Source organism: Oculina patagonica, chromosome 6, assembly GCF_052425735.1.
Source record: "Oculina patagonica isolate OP01 chromosome 6, crgOcupat, whole genome shotgun sequence".
NCBI classification, from domain to species: Eukaryota; Metazoa; Cnidaria; class Anthozoa; order Scleractinia; family Oculinidae; genus Oculina; species Oculina patagonica.
This window is the reverse complement of record NC_135763.1, coordinates 4714126-4731809: the sequence shown is the minus strand read 5'-3', so window position 1 is coordinate 4731809 and position 17684 is coordinate 4714126. Positions and strand designations below refer to the sequence as shown.

Genomic DNA, 17684 nt, shown 5'->3' with positions numbered 1-17684 from the left:
GGTTGAGAGCCGGAATTTTTATACCGATTATGAGACGAAAAATGAAAATTGGATAAATTGTGCACCCTTTCCTTTCCCATAAGTCAACTGGGCGTGCCCCAGTCACCTGTACACATCTTCTCCGTTTTCAGTTATCAATGGACGAACGTTATTTTAGTGAAATCTTTCATCAACAAACCGTTTGTACAAATCATAGTTAACTACGTACAAATCAATGCTAGGTAGCGCTACTCAAAAGCTCCAGTATAATCTTTATTTCATAAACTATACAAACGTATTGTAGTTAAAATCATATCTCCAGGGTTTCTATATACAACTCGATCTAGGATTACTAACAGACTTCACTTTGCCTTGTACTGGTATTAATTTGAACTCTCTTAAAATCGCCGTGTGAAAATAGGGCAAGGGAGAACTGAGATGACTTGAATTATAATGAAATGGTGGAGAAATTAATTTTGTTGTCACAAGACTTCTTTTGTCGGATTTTTTCAAGATTTTCTCCTTCTATATGCTGTCCTCCTTTAAATAACTCTTTTCACAATTCTAGAGGAAGCATATTCTTAGTGATTCTACGCGATCCTACATCAACGGTTCTTGTGGCGCGATTTACAGAGGCATTATTGGCATAACTTCTGTAAGTTGTCTTCTCGACATTTCGTACTGCTCCTCTTGCGAAACGCAGTACGCTATTCCTGTAAAAACACTCACAAGAACAGAATAAGACGAATTCCTTTACAACTAACGATCAATTAAACTTGCATAGCAAGGCGACGGAGAGTCTTGTATTTACATTATGCAATCCAGCAGTAGACGGTTTTACTTGGTCCTTCGCTTTCAAAAGTTTAAACGCAACTCAGCTATTTCCTCCGGAGGAAATTTTATGCTCCGTAAAACATGCTGGTATACAGTAGGTACGTTAAAGTAGATTTCAAGGCTTCTTTACAAGTCCTCCAGAGTGAATAAAAGTTCGTTTTAAGTACAGCCAGTCAATTATGACCTAGAGGTGTCCCAGAGCCTTTCTACATCTAACAATCCACAGTCCACAATGACACAGGGAGACTTGGGTCTTTCATTAAACGTTTCCTGTTTTTCCAGTTCGTCAAGAACTCCAGCGCCCTCTATAATTTGTCTGAAAATAAGAATGGTAAAAGTAGGATAAAGGAATTAAGTCTGAGTTCGAGCTTAGTGGCCCATCAGGCTGGAGCTTATCCCGGTTTCTGTAGCATGAAGCGACTAGGAGTATTTCTACTCCCCCCTGGATGTGATGCTAGTCCATGGCAGAGTTATCCCACAACATTAAACTCGTCGGTACCCACTGGCATTTTTACACCTGGGTGGAGAGAGGCACTATGAAAGTAAAGTGTCCTGCCCAAGAACCCAACACACTGAATGTCCCCGCCACGGCTCAACCCAGACCGCTCAATGAAAAACCCTGACCACGGCTGAACAAAAATAACCAGACCGCTCAATCCCGAGTCCAGCATGCTAACTTCCTCCCTATTTGGTTTATTACTGCCTCTTTTGTGCTTTTCTACCTAGGCAAAAAAATATTTTTGAGGTTTCGCTCGAACAACAGCCTCTCACGCATACATCGACTAGGAGCTACTCCCCATGGATAGAATATTAGTCTATCGCAAGTCACCCAAACCCACCCCCAGAATTTTTTTCACGTTTACTTAACAATTTGCCAGTACCAATTTATACATCAGACCTGGGTAGAGAGAGGCACTGTGAAAATAAAGTTTCTTACCAAAAAAATACAACGCTAAGAACTCAGCCAGGACTGTTAGACCTCTCCATCGAGAGGCATTTCTCGAATAACATTTTAAATTATTATGGAGATAAGTGAAGAGAATCAATATTCTGATCGACTGGATTGGTACCAATAATGCCATTTAGAGATTAGATGCAGTTGTACGTTCCTTACCCGAAAGCCACATATTTGGTGTCCATCCAAGGAGCGGGCTGTAACGTGATGAAGAATTGAGAGCCATTTGTATGCCGGCCCCTGTTGGCCATGCCCACGATACCTCTCTTGCCGTGCGGCACGGAAAAGTCTTCATCTGCCAGTGCACAAAAGGAAAACAATTATCAACATCAATGTAAGTAAAACGCGTTGAACAGTATTAGCCTATGCAGTTACCAAACGGGCCCCAAATTTGGTGAGCGTGCAAAAGGGGAGTTTGTGAGAAGGTAAATGCTGACATGCTTTTAGCTGGTTAAGCATTCTTGAGGAGAGTGGGTGAACAGCTTAAAGTTGTCATGCAATATTGGGACGAAAGATTGCTTGACCAGCAAAATAACGTCTGTGTTTGGAGGGTAGTTCCACTTAAGGGACCGACCCTTTTGACCAGCAAATTACCCTACGCAAGATTGTCTTTGCACCATCCATGTTTTCCAGGTTGGGCTTGCTTGAATTACTTGTGCAAGAATTATTTTTTGTAATTGCCCACCCCCTCGTCAAAACTTTTATGGTCCCTCCGTAAGATAATTTGAAGCCATTATTTGGGTCGTCACGTGACTCTTTGGGACAAATGTTGCATGACAATCTAAGTAAAGACTGTGCAAGGGTCTACATGTCCACTTTGAGATATTGACAATCTACTGTACTTTAGTTATCAATACCCACCCCACAGATGGTCATTGGAAATTACAAGGGGTTGGGTTGTCTCATAAGCCAAAATGTTCAAAAGAAATTATTAAGCTGAACTGGAATTTCCAGAGGGGGATGAATACCGGGTACATGATTGTATTTTCTGGAAAATCTCAATCTTGTACAGCCTACCTTCAAAGAAAGGGCCATATATGGACTCTCCTCCAGTCCCTTTTCCTCCTTCTATATCTAAAATTCAAAGAAAACTGTAAGTATCTGTTGCTGAATTTACCTTGATGCTTTTTACAAAATCACTTTTGCATCAATTAGTCACCTGATCTTAGATCTTTGAAATGAATCTGGAGCTAAAAACTATTCCCTGAACTACAGTTTACCAGTTACAGATAGCATACAAACTCTACAAATTAACTAACAATACATGAACATGATACATTTAACGTTTCAGGTATAGTTAAGCCACTGCTCATGGGCAAATCACATACTATAAACAGACAGACAGTCTTGGTCAACACATACAAACGCTTCATTTTGAACTTCATTTTTAAGCCAACACCTCTCCAAAGTGGGACTTTCTTAGAGGATGTCCATTTACAGGAGGTTGACTGTATCAGTAAATGGTCAGAATGAGGGTAGTCCTGAGAAGGACAGTAGTCAGTAACTGTTGAAAAATAAGTCTCCAACCGTATGCCTGCCCACTGAACAATCACTTAAAACTAGCCACATATGATGTCAGACAGCCAAAAAAAACTTCCAAATTTCCGTTTTTAAATTAAAACGCATGCACAATGACAATAATATCTTGCAGTGTACCTCCACCCTGAATCCATCCATTGGGAACTATTCTGTGAAATATTGAGTCCTTGTAACACAGCTTCAGAGGAGGATCATGCCGTTCACTTTCAGTTTGACTTCCCAAACAAAGCTCACGAAAATTTTTACAAGTCTTTGGTAACCTTTCAGAGAACAACTGTTGAAAAGAAACTGAATATTAGAATGAAAAATAAGTATAAATCCATTTAACATCAGCAGGGTAGGGACAACTCTCATTTAGGTTGGTAAAGTGGTCTTGTGAAATGCAAGTATCTCAAACAGACACATCAAATGGTTGATACATTTTAGTATTTTTAAGGGGTTACCATAAAATTCCAGTTATAAGTCCTGGGCTTATAAAAGTTCATAAGAGGTTTTGGGTGGGCTGATATCTGGGGGAGGCATTTATGCGGAATAAATAACCATTTTGAAACGACCCACAGCAACGTTGATGCCGCGGAAAGTTTGAGTGCCTAATTTACGAGATGCTCCTAATTAGGAAAAAGAAACCAACCCTGAACACTCAAAAGGACTCCATTCCAGCTAAACTGTTTACTTAGTTATGCACATTTTTCTGTTTTCCACGCCTCATTTATTGTAATTTAGTTTCACACTTTCTTTTCTATAAATATCGTTCTGTACCTTGTAAAATTTGCATTTGATAATGGTGACATGTCGTCGCCGAAACGTCATGTTTTTATATCGTTAATATTTATTCTGAAATGTATTTCAAAATCTTCCGTTATCAAAGTTAAAAAGTCCTAATAATTACCCTGTTTTGTATTGTCATCCAGCAGAGGGGGGCTTATATCCAGGGGGGGCTTATAAGTGGGGGGAGGCTTATAACCGTAATTTTACGGTACTCTGGTAACGAGGTTGGTAATTCAAGTGAAAATTTATAGAAGAGATGCAGTATCCCAAAGGTATATGAAAGGGGTACAATTTCTTATTGAAGTTACAATGTCAGTAAGAAAAAGTAACATTTCCTGTCAAAAATGGTATATAAAAAGGTAAGGGTTTGGACCTCGGCTGGAGCCCCCCTATAAAATATTTTTAGTAGCCCCCTCTGGGGAAAACCTATTTTTTTAGCTATAGCCCTTTGCACACATTGCAGGCCTATGAAACTAAGAAATAACAAAATTTGTATCTATAGTTCACCTCAATCAACAATTGTCCAATCTTATCTTGGCCCACTGCTATGTCCATGAAGACAAACTGATGCTGAAAAGAACCGTAGTGTGTGCATAATTAGCAATCAAATTTGACAATTGTGTTACTTTCCTTTAATAGTATTTTTTTTTGGTTGCTTTTTGTTTTACCGGTATGTCGAATGCAACATGAGACAAATAGGAACAAAATAAACATGTTTTTTTAGGGGGCCACAAGATTTTGCATCCACTGAAAGACTGTAGATTTTTTTTTTTTGGGGGGGGGGGAGGGGTCACTGAAAAACATCTCTGGTTTGAGTGGGTGGCCACCCATAAAATATTGCCTCAGATTGCAAAATCCTCATAGCCCCCCTCCCCATAAAATAATTATGAACACTCTCTAATTTACAAAGTTCACAAACTCAAGCCATTCTGAAAAGTGGTCAGCCTTTGACATCATATTTGCATCAAAGATCATGGTCATTTCTTTGAGAACAGAGAAGCAAGTCAATGAGAAGGGAAAGAATTTTTAAATGTCTTCACTATAAAACACACTTTTAAGTTCATTGAGTGGCGCTGTAGTGAACAATTTGCAAAAACTCTGAAAATTGCCAGATTTATTACAAAAAAATGTTACAGATGAATTCCATTAAATGTACATTATTTTGTAGTGTTTGAAAATTGTTATTAGGGAAATGATCAAAGCTATTGTACTCAGACAGGACCCACCCCTCTGCAAAAAGACAGATCAGTGTTCCCCCCAGGCATTTAAGACCAGGCGGGCCGGGCCGCCTAGCTTGATTCACAGGAAAATCATTGCCGCCTGGCTTAAAATTGAAGATAAAACAATTTGAAATCTGGAACTGGAAATTCTTATCCATAAGCAAATATTAAAGAACTCTTTATGAAGTCGATGAAACTGGCTGAGTTTTTTTACTGAGTTTTCATTAATATGATTATAAAAGTGATTTACCCTCGCATTAATATGTTCAAGCCTGTGATGCATTCACAGGTTCATGCACTTCAAGGTGTCGTCCGCAGGGTACTAAACGAAACTCCCGTGTTTATGGAAAGAATGCTAAATTTAATCGGCTCGGGTTGTTTGTCGATGTTTGGAACAAAAACAAAAAGCTTCTTAAAGCCTTATCCAAAGCAAATAACTGAGGTCATAAGTTCATTGCTTACTCTGGAAAAGAGACAGAAAAGTGATAGTAACGTGGGGGAACAAGTTCCACAAATCAGGTTTTAACATTTCAAAATTACAGTCAGAATACCCCCTGGCCTTCTCAAAATCCTGGGGAGAACACTGCAGGTGGTCTCTTCATGTATCCTCTCCCACCCCTTCCCAACATTTAAAGGTGGTATCTTGTTTGTATAGCCCCCAATCTGGCAGGAGTAGAAACTAAGACTGAAAAAGTTTGAAACCTCCTTGTGCCATTAACCCAGCAATGCAAGCTTCGTGCACTCTTAATATGAAAGTCTCAACTTAAATTTGAGGCCAAAAATTTTGTCCATGTGGCTTTTCTTGCATTAGCCCCCTACCCCAATGCAAGGTGGGTTGCCACTGAGTACACTTGTAATGACCACTTCCCTTAGAGCTGCAACAACCTTGGAAGTCAATGAAAGATTTATCATTACAGTACACTAGCTGTGATGATTTCTGTGGTCATGGGGTGACCTTAATAGCATGTGTGGAAATCTGGTTTTACACAAGAAAGTGCAGCAAACAAATGATTGAAACAAGTCTTAATTTAAGTGACATTTAGGTACTTCTGCATCACAACATTATTGTTACCTTTGTGGCAAGGAGGTAGTTCTTATATGATTCTTTAGCCAGAGCATGCCAAAATGGAAGAGGTCTAGGAAGAAAATAAATTATTCAGGCTACTGTATTTAATAAAATTATTACATGTAGTTCACAGTTTATAATGCAATCTATCAGTTTATGATCCATTTTTAAAATTTAGAATTCCATCTAGTGGCTGCCACATGACTGTTTTTTTCAATACCTTTGCACAGCAAATTAATTCTCAAGACATAAAAAGATTAATCCTCAAGACATCAACTTCTGTTTTAGGTGAATATATATAGATAATTTCTTTAATAATTCATAACTTGAATTAAAGAGTTGACTGCTGAGAGAAATCAGTGTGCAAAAAAATTCTTCTTTGTAGGGGAAAGCACAAAGGTAGGAGATCTGCAAGCACGACAGGACAATCTGATTCATCATGAGACAAACCTCGTTTTGCCGACACTGTGAGGTGCTCTGTAAAATGATTTAATCCCAATTTAAAAAAAAAATAATTTAACTTAACAATGACATCATGTTGGTTTTATATTTTGCACCTTATGAATGTAGATTACGGTTATTAAAGAGCAACAAAAGACCAATCCTAAAATAAACCTTTTTTTACAAGAGAGATAAAAAAATGCCCCATGTCGTGAGTGACCTCCCTTCTACCTCTCTTCAATCATTCATATTTATCTAGTAAATTATTCCAGTTTTCTCTTCAACAGATGGGCTTTAATTGATAAACAATTGACCCTTTTCGGGTCATTGTAATTATCTTGTGACTTGGGCTGAGATGATTGCTGACTGAATTTCACATCCTGTTTCAAAAACCCATATTTGCAGCTTTGGTTACTTTAAGTGTTGCCGTTAAGGAAAACAACAGTCTAATTGCACACAGAGTTGATTACAAAAATAAGTTTACCATTATTGACAGCTAACTGTAAACAGCCAACCGGAGTGCTATTCAGGTTGACCAGCATGTTCTTCAAACTAACTGGGGCATTATTTAGGTTAACAGGGGTGATATTCAGGCTAAAATTGTCATTATATAAGTGCAATAAAATTTCTCATTTTTGTGTGCAATTTCCCTAAAAAGTTAGAGTTATAGCTATAGCTGTTTTCCCTATAGAGCGTGGCACTTCTAAAAGAAACATAAGCAACTTATGTTTTTCATTTTTTGCTACAACACAATGTACTCAAGACATGTCCCCGGCGTATCCAATGGAACGTTCAGTAATCGAACCCAATTGATAACCAATCGTTCGATTGGGATTGGTAATCAAACATAATAAAACTCACAATTAAATTTGGCCAAACAAACAAAATCGAACGTTTGATTACCAAACAGTTGACAATCGAACAAAATCAAAGGTTTGATTACTGAACAGTCAACAATAAAATTATTGTACTCAATTGAACAATCAATTAATGAACAGTCAACAGTCATACTCAATCGAATGTTCGATGACCGAACAGTCGACAATCGTACTCAATCAAACGTCCTATTACACAACTCCTGTTTGAGTATATTGCGGGCATTGTACGGTGCACCGTCCCAGGACAAGTACTGTATTCCAAACAAAATCAAATCGGTTTGAGTTTGATTATTTTCCACTGTGTTTGACTGATTCGAAAATCAAGCTCACAGCAAAATAGATGTTTGATTATGTTTGATTACCAAACCCAATCGAAGCTAATCGAATGAATGGTGTTCGATTGGGTTCGATTGATTTTTGGTTCGATTTTGTTCAATTGGATATGCCGGGCATATCTTAAAGATAAACTTTAACAGCAGACCTGAAGTCTTTGAATCCATGGTTATCCAATGCCCACTTTAAAAATTCCTCCTGTCCCCCAATCAGCTCTTCATCCAGAAAGACGATAACATTTTCCTGAAAACCCCATACTTCTTTTCTCATTTCCTAGCAAGCAAAGAAACCCATCAAATTATAAATATATATGTACTTTGGTGTCTTTTTTTTAATTTTTGGTTGAATATATGTTCGTGGCACAGGTCGTTGGATAGTTCTATAAAAAAATTGACATGCAAAGATTATGTTTCCGGAAACTTGAAATATAAGATGCTTTATCATCATCATCGCCCGGCCCCCCGCCCCACACCGGGATACGGCCTTCCCCCGCCCTCTTCCCCCGCTCCCCTCTCTTTTCGGCCCTCTCTCCCGGTCCTCGTCTCCCTCCCTCCAGACCATTCGGTTCCCTCCCTCCCCCCCCCTCCACTCTTGCGTCATCACCTCCTCACCCTCTCTCCCCTCCGCATCCGATCTTCTGCCCCGCCTTCTCTCTCACACATTCTTTTTCTCCTCTCCTCCCCCTCCCCCTTTACTCCTCCTCTCACATCACACCATCACACATCCCCAGTCCCTTCATCTCGCCAAAACAAATACTCCGTCATGCCTATCCTTAACATCCGACATGACAAAGGAATTCTCTGTCCTTCCCCTTACCGCTATCTCACAACTACTCGAACGGTGTACAGATGGCAGATCCAGAGTCTTTCGGTACATCACCAGCGTCCACTAAATCGAGGCGTGGAGACTTTTGGGGATTCTCGGCGGGCTTTGTCCTTTGTTTCCCGGCTGCCGTCCCCCTTGTTCGCGTGCTGTCCCGCTCCCCCGGTCTACTGACATTTGTCCCCCCGGGGCCCGCCCGTTGTGCGTTTCCCGGCTTTGGACGCGTTTCCCCGCTAGTCCCGGGGGTCGGGGGGCCGGGGTTTCATTGACTAATGCATTATACAGTATTATATAACGAAAAATTATTGGAGTTGGCTCAAAGATAATAAGCCGATCTACAATAACAGATTTTTTTATTTGGTTCTCTCTGAAAAAAAAAAAATACTAGGTGGATAGAGGGCGATAAAAATGCCATTTTCTAAACAACTATGATGATGCTTGAAATTGTTCTTACTAATACGAAATTATATAAGTTTATTTGAGTTTGTAAACGCCCAAAGCGTAGGGCACATAAATTTTTGATTCATCCAAGTATCTGCTACAATATCTTTTGATTTAAGATTTTGCCGAGACCTAGGATTGCTTGCAAGTGTCCTACCTTCTTCTTGTCGCGAATAAAAGCATCCCAATCACATTCCAACAAGCCAAGAACGTAAGGTTCAGTGAAGATTTCAGGCTCTCTTTGGCTAAGTTGCTGATGTAATAAACATAAACAAGAAATCAACAAACAGCCTCAAACCATTTTGCCCGAATACCGAATCTTAACATAAACAGTTTAAGCTTAAATGTCAAGAACTACCTCCGCAGCCCCTTTTGCCATGTGAAATTCCACATCTTTGAGGAGACCGATCACCGACATTGTGTGCCTGTCCGCCATTTTGCTTGTTATTTCTAAGATTCCCGGGGTTTGCGTTGTCATAGTAACGTAATCATGCGCATGCTCGAGTTGGTGCAGATCACGTTCGATCACGTGGAGCCCACGAGCCACGTGATACAAAGGACAAAGTGCAGGCAGAAAAAAACATCACTGATAGATGGACAGCATTGTGCAGGTGACTTGGCGCCATTACTTATTTTTCTGGTGGGAAACATCGGGCAATGGTAGGACCTGAAGGAAATAAGAAGAGAGAAAGTGATGTGAAAGTGAGAATGAAGTCATAAGTTAGTTAGCAATCCTTGGCGTTTAAATTGTCACGCAACGCTTTTCCCTTAAAAGCATTGCGTGACGATTGAGTAAGTTTGTGATGACCGCCCGCGTTGAAGAAACTGTATACAGGAAAACCTTGCTCGCGCCTAAAGCCACTATCGACTGGGGGTAGGCAGGTAGGATAGACATTGTTTGGATTGATCGATCAGCCATTCACTTAATAAATAAATTAATTGATTAGTTAATTAATTAATTAATTAATTAATTAAAGTGATTGATTGATTTATTGATTGATTGATTCATTATAATCATGGGTAGGGGAAGAGACTGGATCGGGAGTCTTTTTATGTTCCACGTTATAAATATGTGAATGTTTGATGAATTGTTTTTATAAGCTTGGTAATTTCTAGAAACTCGCAATTTTACTAATTATTAATGATTACAGTCAACTCTGAAAGACGGACACCTCTATAAGACGGACACCTCCATAAGACGGACACCTGGCTGGTCCAGTCATTTTACCGCAACTAAACTCCCTATAAGACGGACACCTTTCTAAGACGGACAGTTGGAGCCGGTCCCGAAGGTGTCAGTTTAAAGAGAGAGTTGACTGAATCTATATGTGGTTAATTATGACATATTTATGTCGTCACACGTGCATTAGTGGATCCACATCTCCTTTTAGGTCCTCCTTACACATTGCTGAGACTTTACAGTCCCAGCCACAGCTCTCATATGTTTCCTCATGGGCGGCTTCGCCGCTCTTTGTCACCGCAAAAAGAAAAAAAAACCCTCTGGAACCCAGGGTAGAGTAAACAGCGGTGTCTATGATCTTTTGTGAGATCCTTACGCCCGGCTATCAGGGCTATGCCATGCTGATGAGTCGTAACAAGGACGAAACAGCTGTCCATGGCTACCACTCTTCGGGTAATAGGCTGTGCGCATGCGTACAGAGATGTGAAGCGTGATCATTGCCCATTCTCGTACCTCGAGTCTTCGTCCCTTCTGCGCAGGCTTGGGTGGTCAAAGCGAACGAAGACCCTGGGTACGAGGATTGATCATTGCATTCAGATGGTTAATTCCTTTTGTACCGGTAGGCTTTCGTGTTATTAAAGAAGGGCGTCACCTTTTTCTTGTTCTTCCAAAAATAAACATAAAATGGGTTTAAGGAAAAGGCTGAACAAAATAACAAGAATAACTTTCTATAAATCCAGATGAATTAAAATTTGAACTAAAATTTAACCTGATTCTGCTTGCAGTGAAATGTTATTATAGCAATAATGATTTTCACGATGCGTTACTTAGTCGCATTATGGGCGTGAAATCCGCAGAGAAAGCCGGCATCGTTATTGTTATTAACCCAATGAACTAACAATTTGATTTCTTACGCAGCCATTGTTGCCGAAAAACATCAAAAATTACAAACGCGCCTTTTATTAACAACAACAACAGCATAGGCGCCTTGTGATTGGTTAATATCTGTCTTACACTAGACCCAGTCCACTCTCTTGCTACCGGTAGGCTTTCATGTTCAGGAGGGCGTCACTACTTGTTTTTCCATTGCAATTATTTAGATAACAATTGGATTCGCGAAATAATGAGCAAATTTTCATCCAGATGCAGTAACGTATAAAAACTGCTCGAAGTGGAATTTTAGTGAAAGCAATAACGATTTTTGTGATACGTGACTGTGTCGCATTGTGAGCGCGAATCCACAAAGGAAGCCGACATCATTGTGCTTAGTACCGCTAAGAAGGGCGTGTTCGAACTCACAATTTCACTGATTATAAATAATTACTTGCGTTGCCTTCGTTTCGTTAAATGATCAGTCGTGAAACTAACATTACGACCAACATGCGAGCCCGTAAAGATCCGCCGTCCATGTTAGAGCTGTGCCAAATTTTTAAGAAGAAAAGAGAATTAATGTGGAATCTAAATGTCGGTTCAGAACATGACGAGGAGCCAAGTTACAGAAGAATACTGGGCAGGGAGAGTTTTTCAGTCGAGGAATATTACCCTGACTCTTCAGAGGAAAACAGGCTGACTCGAACCACGCCGCAACAGAGGTATATGAAAGGAAGTCATGACCACGCGACCAGTTTACACAGACAGGCAGCGTACCAGGAAATGAGCCCACAACAACAAAAAGAGGACAGGAGAATATACAGAAATGAAACAACACAAGAACAGCGAAGAAGAGAAACTCGACGTTGTCCACAGCACCAAGCAGCCTGTTCATCCAGCCAAGTAAATACTCCAGGTTCCTCGCACAACCAAGTTCAAGGCGGAACGGAGGGCAGAATGTACAGAAATAAAACGTCACAAGAACAGCGAAGAAGAGAAACTCGATGTTGTCCAAGCCACCAAGCATCCTGTTCATCCAGCCAAGTGAACGAGTCAGGTTACTCACACAACCAAGTTCAAGGCAGAACAGAAAGAAAAGCGTACCAGCCACACCACGAAGGAGGCGTCTACGTGCAACAGAACATGCAAGGAAGGCAAAAAATTGGCCCACCGCAACAGTCACACAGTCAAACAAGAGAGCCACCAATGCCACAGTTTACCAGAAACATGGCAGCCCTTCCTAGCCAGTCAAACTGCAGACCTGAAGGACACAGACACCAACCCCTGTCATCTGTACGGCGACGTGGCAGACAAGACGCGGATGGTAAAGAACGCGGTAGAAGAAGGCGAATTGGAGTCTGTCAAGAAACGGATGAGTCTCGAGAAAATCGGACATTTGCCCGTGTCTTGAGCAAACGTTTTTGAGGACTCCTTTAAGAGCCGCGGGATTGTAACTTGAACGAACGAACGAACGAACGGATGAACAGAGTCATAGACACGACTGGAGGACAGAATGAAAGAATGATAGAACTATAAAAGTCTTGTAGCACAATGTGTTTTTTTACAGGAAGCATGATTAAAAATGATACCTGATTAAACGAAATTAACGTTTGTGTTTATCTGAGCGAATGGAAAGGATCGATTCCTCAAAATAATTAAAACAAGACAACAACAAAGTCGACCCGAATAATAGTGTAGGTAATTCTGATTCCAGATAAAAATAAAAGGCGAACTGAGTCTGCTCACAGTGGACGCTTGGCAATAATGATTACGTAATCATGGCAATGTGTGGACGCACACTCCACAAAGAAAGCCGACATCATTGTGGCTTTAAACGAAAAGAAGGGCGTGTTCAAACTTACAATTTTATTAATTGTAAATGATTATTTACGCAGCCCTTGCCGATTTAAAGGAGGGGCGTGTTCAAACTCGCAATTTCACTCGGTTTTTAATGATTATTTACAAAGCCCTTGCAGCCTTTAACGAACTCGAACTTTTCGCTAATTCTTTGGTGATTATGATTTGTGTTAGCACTAAAAAAGCCTCATAATCAACAACAATATACGCCCCTTTTGATTGGTTAAAAAAATGTCTTACACTAGACCCAGTCCACTCTCTATCTACCGGTAGGCTTTCATTCAGGAAGGCGTCGCCTTTTGTTGTTTTTTCGAAGGAAAATGGGTTCAAAGAAAAGGCTGAACAAAATAACAAGAATTATTTTCTTATCCAGATGAATTAAAATTTGAACTAAAACTTAACCTGATTCGCTTTCACGATGCGTTACTTAGTCGAATTGTGGGCGTGAAATCCACAGAGGAAGCCGACATCATTATTGTTATTAACACAATGAACTCACAATTTCACTAATTATAAATGATTAGTTACCCAGCACCTGTCGCCTTAATAAAAGAGGGGCGTGTCCAAACTCACACTTTCGTTAATTGTTTAGTGAAAATGTTTTGCGTTAGCGCCGAAAAACATTAAAAATTACATACGCGCCTTTAATTAATTAACAACAACAACAACAACATAGGCGCCCTGTGACTGGTTAATATCTGTCTTACACTAGACCTAGTCCACTCTCTTGCTACCGGTTGGCTTTCATGTTCAGAAGGGCGTCACCATTTGTTTCTTCATTGAAATTACATAGATAAGAAATGGATTTAAGATAAATAATGAGCGAAATGATAAAAAATAATTCATCCATATGCAGCGCAAGAAAAATTAAAACTGCTCGCAGTGAAATTTCATAATAGCAATAACGATTTTTGTGAAACATGACTGAGTCGCATTGTGGGCGAAAAATTTCATAAAGGAAGCCGACATCATTGTGTTTATTACCGCTAAGAAGGACGTGTTCGAACTCACAATTTCACTGATTATAAATGATTACTTGCGTTGCCTTCGTTTCGTTAAATGATCAGTCGTGAAACTTAATTACATTACGGCCAAGATGCGAGCCAGAGTAATTACTTTGGTTTTGGTTTTACGACACTCAATTGAAAACTGCTCTAAGTCGCGTAGGTAGTGTTAGTAACTGTTTTGTAAGTAGGCTCTCTTATTTTGTGTGTGTTGCGATAAAAAAAATAAATTTGATGACGTTACGTAAAATCAGAGAATCTACTTCTGCGTCTCACTGTATGTTAAATTTAGTTTCTCCAATAATTTTGTGTTAATTAAAACATATTTGCTTGGCAAATTATACAATAATAGAAGACTGAAACCTTGAAAATTTTACAATAAGAACAACAAACGTTTTCGACTGGAGTAAAAGCAAGGTCACATGGTGCAACATTGCGCGAACCAGTTCAGCACAACAAAATTGCTGTGTCCAGCTGTAGTCTTACTTTATCATTCTGCCTTCGGTTGCACCAGCAATTTCAGGGGTGGGTACACACTACACAGTGCAACCTAGCAAATGATAAATTGCACTGATGCAATGTTGCGCGCAATATCTCACCCTATGTTCGGACCTTTGAGTCATCGTCAGATAGAACGTGTTTACTTGCTTACAATTCAAACAGCACATTTTAATTAAATTACACAGATTTTTGGCGGTTTCTTCCTTTCTGTCTAAGTTATGTGCCCCCCCCCCCCCCTTCTTCACAAATTCGTGCCATGCGCATTTTCCTATTGTGCCGATACAGTGTATATTTGGGATGTTAGGATCAGAGTACGACATTTACAGAGCGTTTCACAAAACTTTTGACAAGCGGTTTGCGAAGTTCGTTTGAAACTTCCGAAGTTCGCCGCGAACTTTGGAATTTCGTTACGTAGTTGTCAATCAAATTGCGAACTTCGTAACGAAGTTGTGAATTTCACGTGCAGCTAAGTTCGCAAGATGAGAAGTTCGAGTTGCTTTCAAGTACGTCTTCTGTCTATTTTCGGCAAGATTTCCGCACAGCCCCCTACATTAAATGCATACAATATTCTACTGATTCGTCTCAAGCGTAGTAAGTGAAGTAAAAGCGCATACATAATAGTGGGGGCGTGGGAAATCTATTTTCGATTGAAATGCCACAATAGAAAGAAAATTAATTGTCATAGACTGAAGTCAAAACCGAACGAAACTTCTCGGTGGTAAAAATCCGTAAACAACTTACCTTGCGCATTTCCACCTTCGACTGCAGTTCTCCGCTGGTTTTAGTTTCACAAATATTTCTTCGCTCTGCACTCTTTAATACCTCGAATTAATTGGGAGCGGTGATTCTTCCTGCAGCAAATCAACTTGATACATCAGTCAGCGAGTGTTTTGCATCGAAAGGTAAGCTTAGTTTCTTTGAAAGCATCATATCGACTTGATCCGAAGTGAGACGTTTCAGCTGAAGTCTACTTGTAAATAATTCCGTTCGCTGAGAGTAATTCAAACATTAGCTGCTATGTTTTTCGTCCTTTTTGCCCCTAAACACAGCAATACAATTCGGCAAGTCTGCCATTACAATCGAAAATAGACGGAAGACTTGGAACTGTCTCATTGAAAGCAATTCGAACTTCGCAACTTGCGAACTTAGCTGCACGTGAAATTCGCAACTTCGTTTCGAAGTTCGCAATTTGATTGACAACTACGTAATGAAATTCCCAAGTTCGCGGCGAACTTCGGAAGTTTCAAACGAACTTCGCAAACCGCTTGTCAAAAGTTTTGTGAAACGCTCTGTAAGACCTGCCTCGCCTCGCTCTTCGCACTCGTCACCAGTCGCTCCCGCTTCGCGCCCAGCTAAGGAGAAAGCATTTTTCAGACCTAGTACTTTCGATTATCACATTTCACACCAATCTCGTGCCAATGTTCTTCTTTTTAACTGGGACGAGTGCGGGCTCTGGGAGCGTAATTCTGGATTGAAATTCGAAAGTCGTACTCGTACTCGATCTTTTACTTGCCTTTCGATCTGAAGGTCTCTATTAAAACCAATGGGACAAAGCGCTTTGTGAAAGTAATCTTTTGCGATGCAGAAAACTACACCATCAAAGAAGTAACTAAGGTAGAAAACACGCCGTTATACTAAAAAACACGGGAGTATTCCCCGAAGATTTGGGTAGGGGTGTGCGCCACGCTTCATGAAACAGTTAGCAAGGCCAGTAAGCAACAACTGAAGGACGATGGACACGGGGAAAATAAATTGCCACGAATATTCCATTACAAACACCGACCTTCACGAAAATATATGTAGGCTAAATCTTCAAGTTTAAGTTTATTCTCTTGACTAACCTCGTTACCAGCTTGTGTTAAACTAGCCTGCGTAGCAGGCGTCTGTGTAGTTTTTAGCGCGCCCACGCAGGCTAGTGTTAAACAAATCCCGAATCAAATATAACACAAAGTTGTCAAATCACCGTTATTTGGGATGTCACGCAACGTTGCGTGACATCCCAAATACAAACGGCTGGAAAACGGCTGTAAAGGAGACTAGTGTACACTGTTTTAGTCACTGTTACATCTGTACTGAAAACATTTAGTTAATTATTTCTAAAATTTAAGACCAAGCGAGTGAACCATCATGAAATAAAAATTATAACAAGCTGAACAGAAGAAGAGGAACAGCATACTTCGTGACGTGCGTCGTGCACTGATCATAGCTTGCACAGCCTTTCTGTTAAAAGCTTGGAATTTCACTTTTCCTTCAGACACATGGACGAAACCGATACCAGCTTGATAATTCTCAAGCGCCATTCCCTGCAGTTCTGTGATTGTTACTTCGTACAACGCGTTCAGGCTTCGTTGGCCATCGATCACAGGCTGCGTCATAACAATCCGAAGAGATTTCCTGTTCACGATCTCGTGCTGGCAGAAAATCCCAATGAAAACTGCGCAGACGAAGAAACAGTAGAACGGTGCGCCTTTGTAATAGCCATCTTTCAGAGCCAAGGCACCGAGGAAGGACGCCAAAAACATCAACCGCGTGAAACACAAGAACAGCGCGCAATCGATGTAAGTGGGTAACTTTGTTCGAAAGTACGGTCGGCTCTGGGTAATAAAGTGATTTGTATAGGCGTATATTGACGTGCGTATTCTTACACTGATTCCAACATCTTGTACGGCCACTCGTGTGTGTTGAACTCCTCGAGCTTCAGTGACTGGTAAAAGGCGATCTGTCTCCGACATCTGCAGCAATCTGATGAGCAAAAATGCGAACCAAATGGCTGAAATATCATGATCGCCTGCAACGTAACAAGGCCCAGACGAACACAGAAAGCCACAGAACATTACAGCTTTCTGTAAAATACAAAAATATCTCATTTTTACCTGATCCAATAGATAGCGTTTAAAGAGAAGAAGCTAAATTCAAGTCCATCTAGGAAAAACCAACGCTATGTGGATGTTATGGCTGTGAAAATATTCGTAGCTTTCTTAGAAAGGAAGTATGAT

The 17684-nt window shown here is 40.3% G+C and overlaps 2 protein-coding genes across 2 annotated transcripts; both read right to left on the bottom strand.

Moving 5' to 3' along the window:
- Positions 1-228: 228 nt before the first annotated feature.
- LOC144656736 (putative inactive peptidyl-prolyl cis-trans isomerase-like 6) lies at positions 229-15556 on the bottom strand. Its single transcript, XM_078516969.1, has 10 exons — positions 15430-15556; positions 9635-9943; positions 9434-9529; positions 8162-8286; positions 6368-6431; positions 4583-4645; positions 3425-3581; positions 2786-2842; positions 1928-2063; positions 229-1129 (listed from the first exon to the last, which is right to left on the bottom strand). Exons 2-10 carry the CDS (start codon positions 9752-9754, stop codon positions 991-993), a joined length of 957 nt encoding a protein of 318 aa, XP_078373095.1. The 5' UTR covers positions 9755-9943; positions 15430-15556; the 3' UTR covers positions 229-990.
- A 1226-nt stretch (positions 15557-16782) lies between these two features.
- LOC144656740 (uncharacterized) lies at positions 16783-17683 on the bottom strand. Its single transcript, XM_078516973.1, has 2 exons — positions 17562-17683; positions 16783-17430 (listed from the first exon to the last, which is right to left on the bottom strand). Exon 2 carries the CDS (start codon positions 17418-17420, stop codon positions 16785-16787), a length of 636 nt encoding a protein of 211 aa, XP_078373099.1. The 5' UTR covers positions 17421-17430; positions 17562-17683; the 3' UTR covers positions 16783-16784.
- Position 17684: the final 1 nt, after the last annotated feature.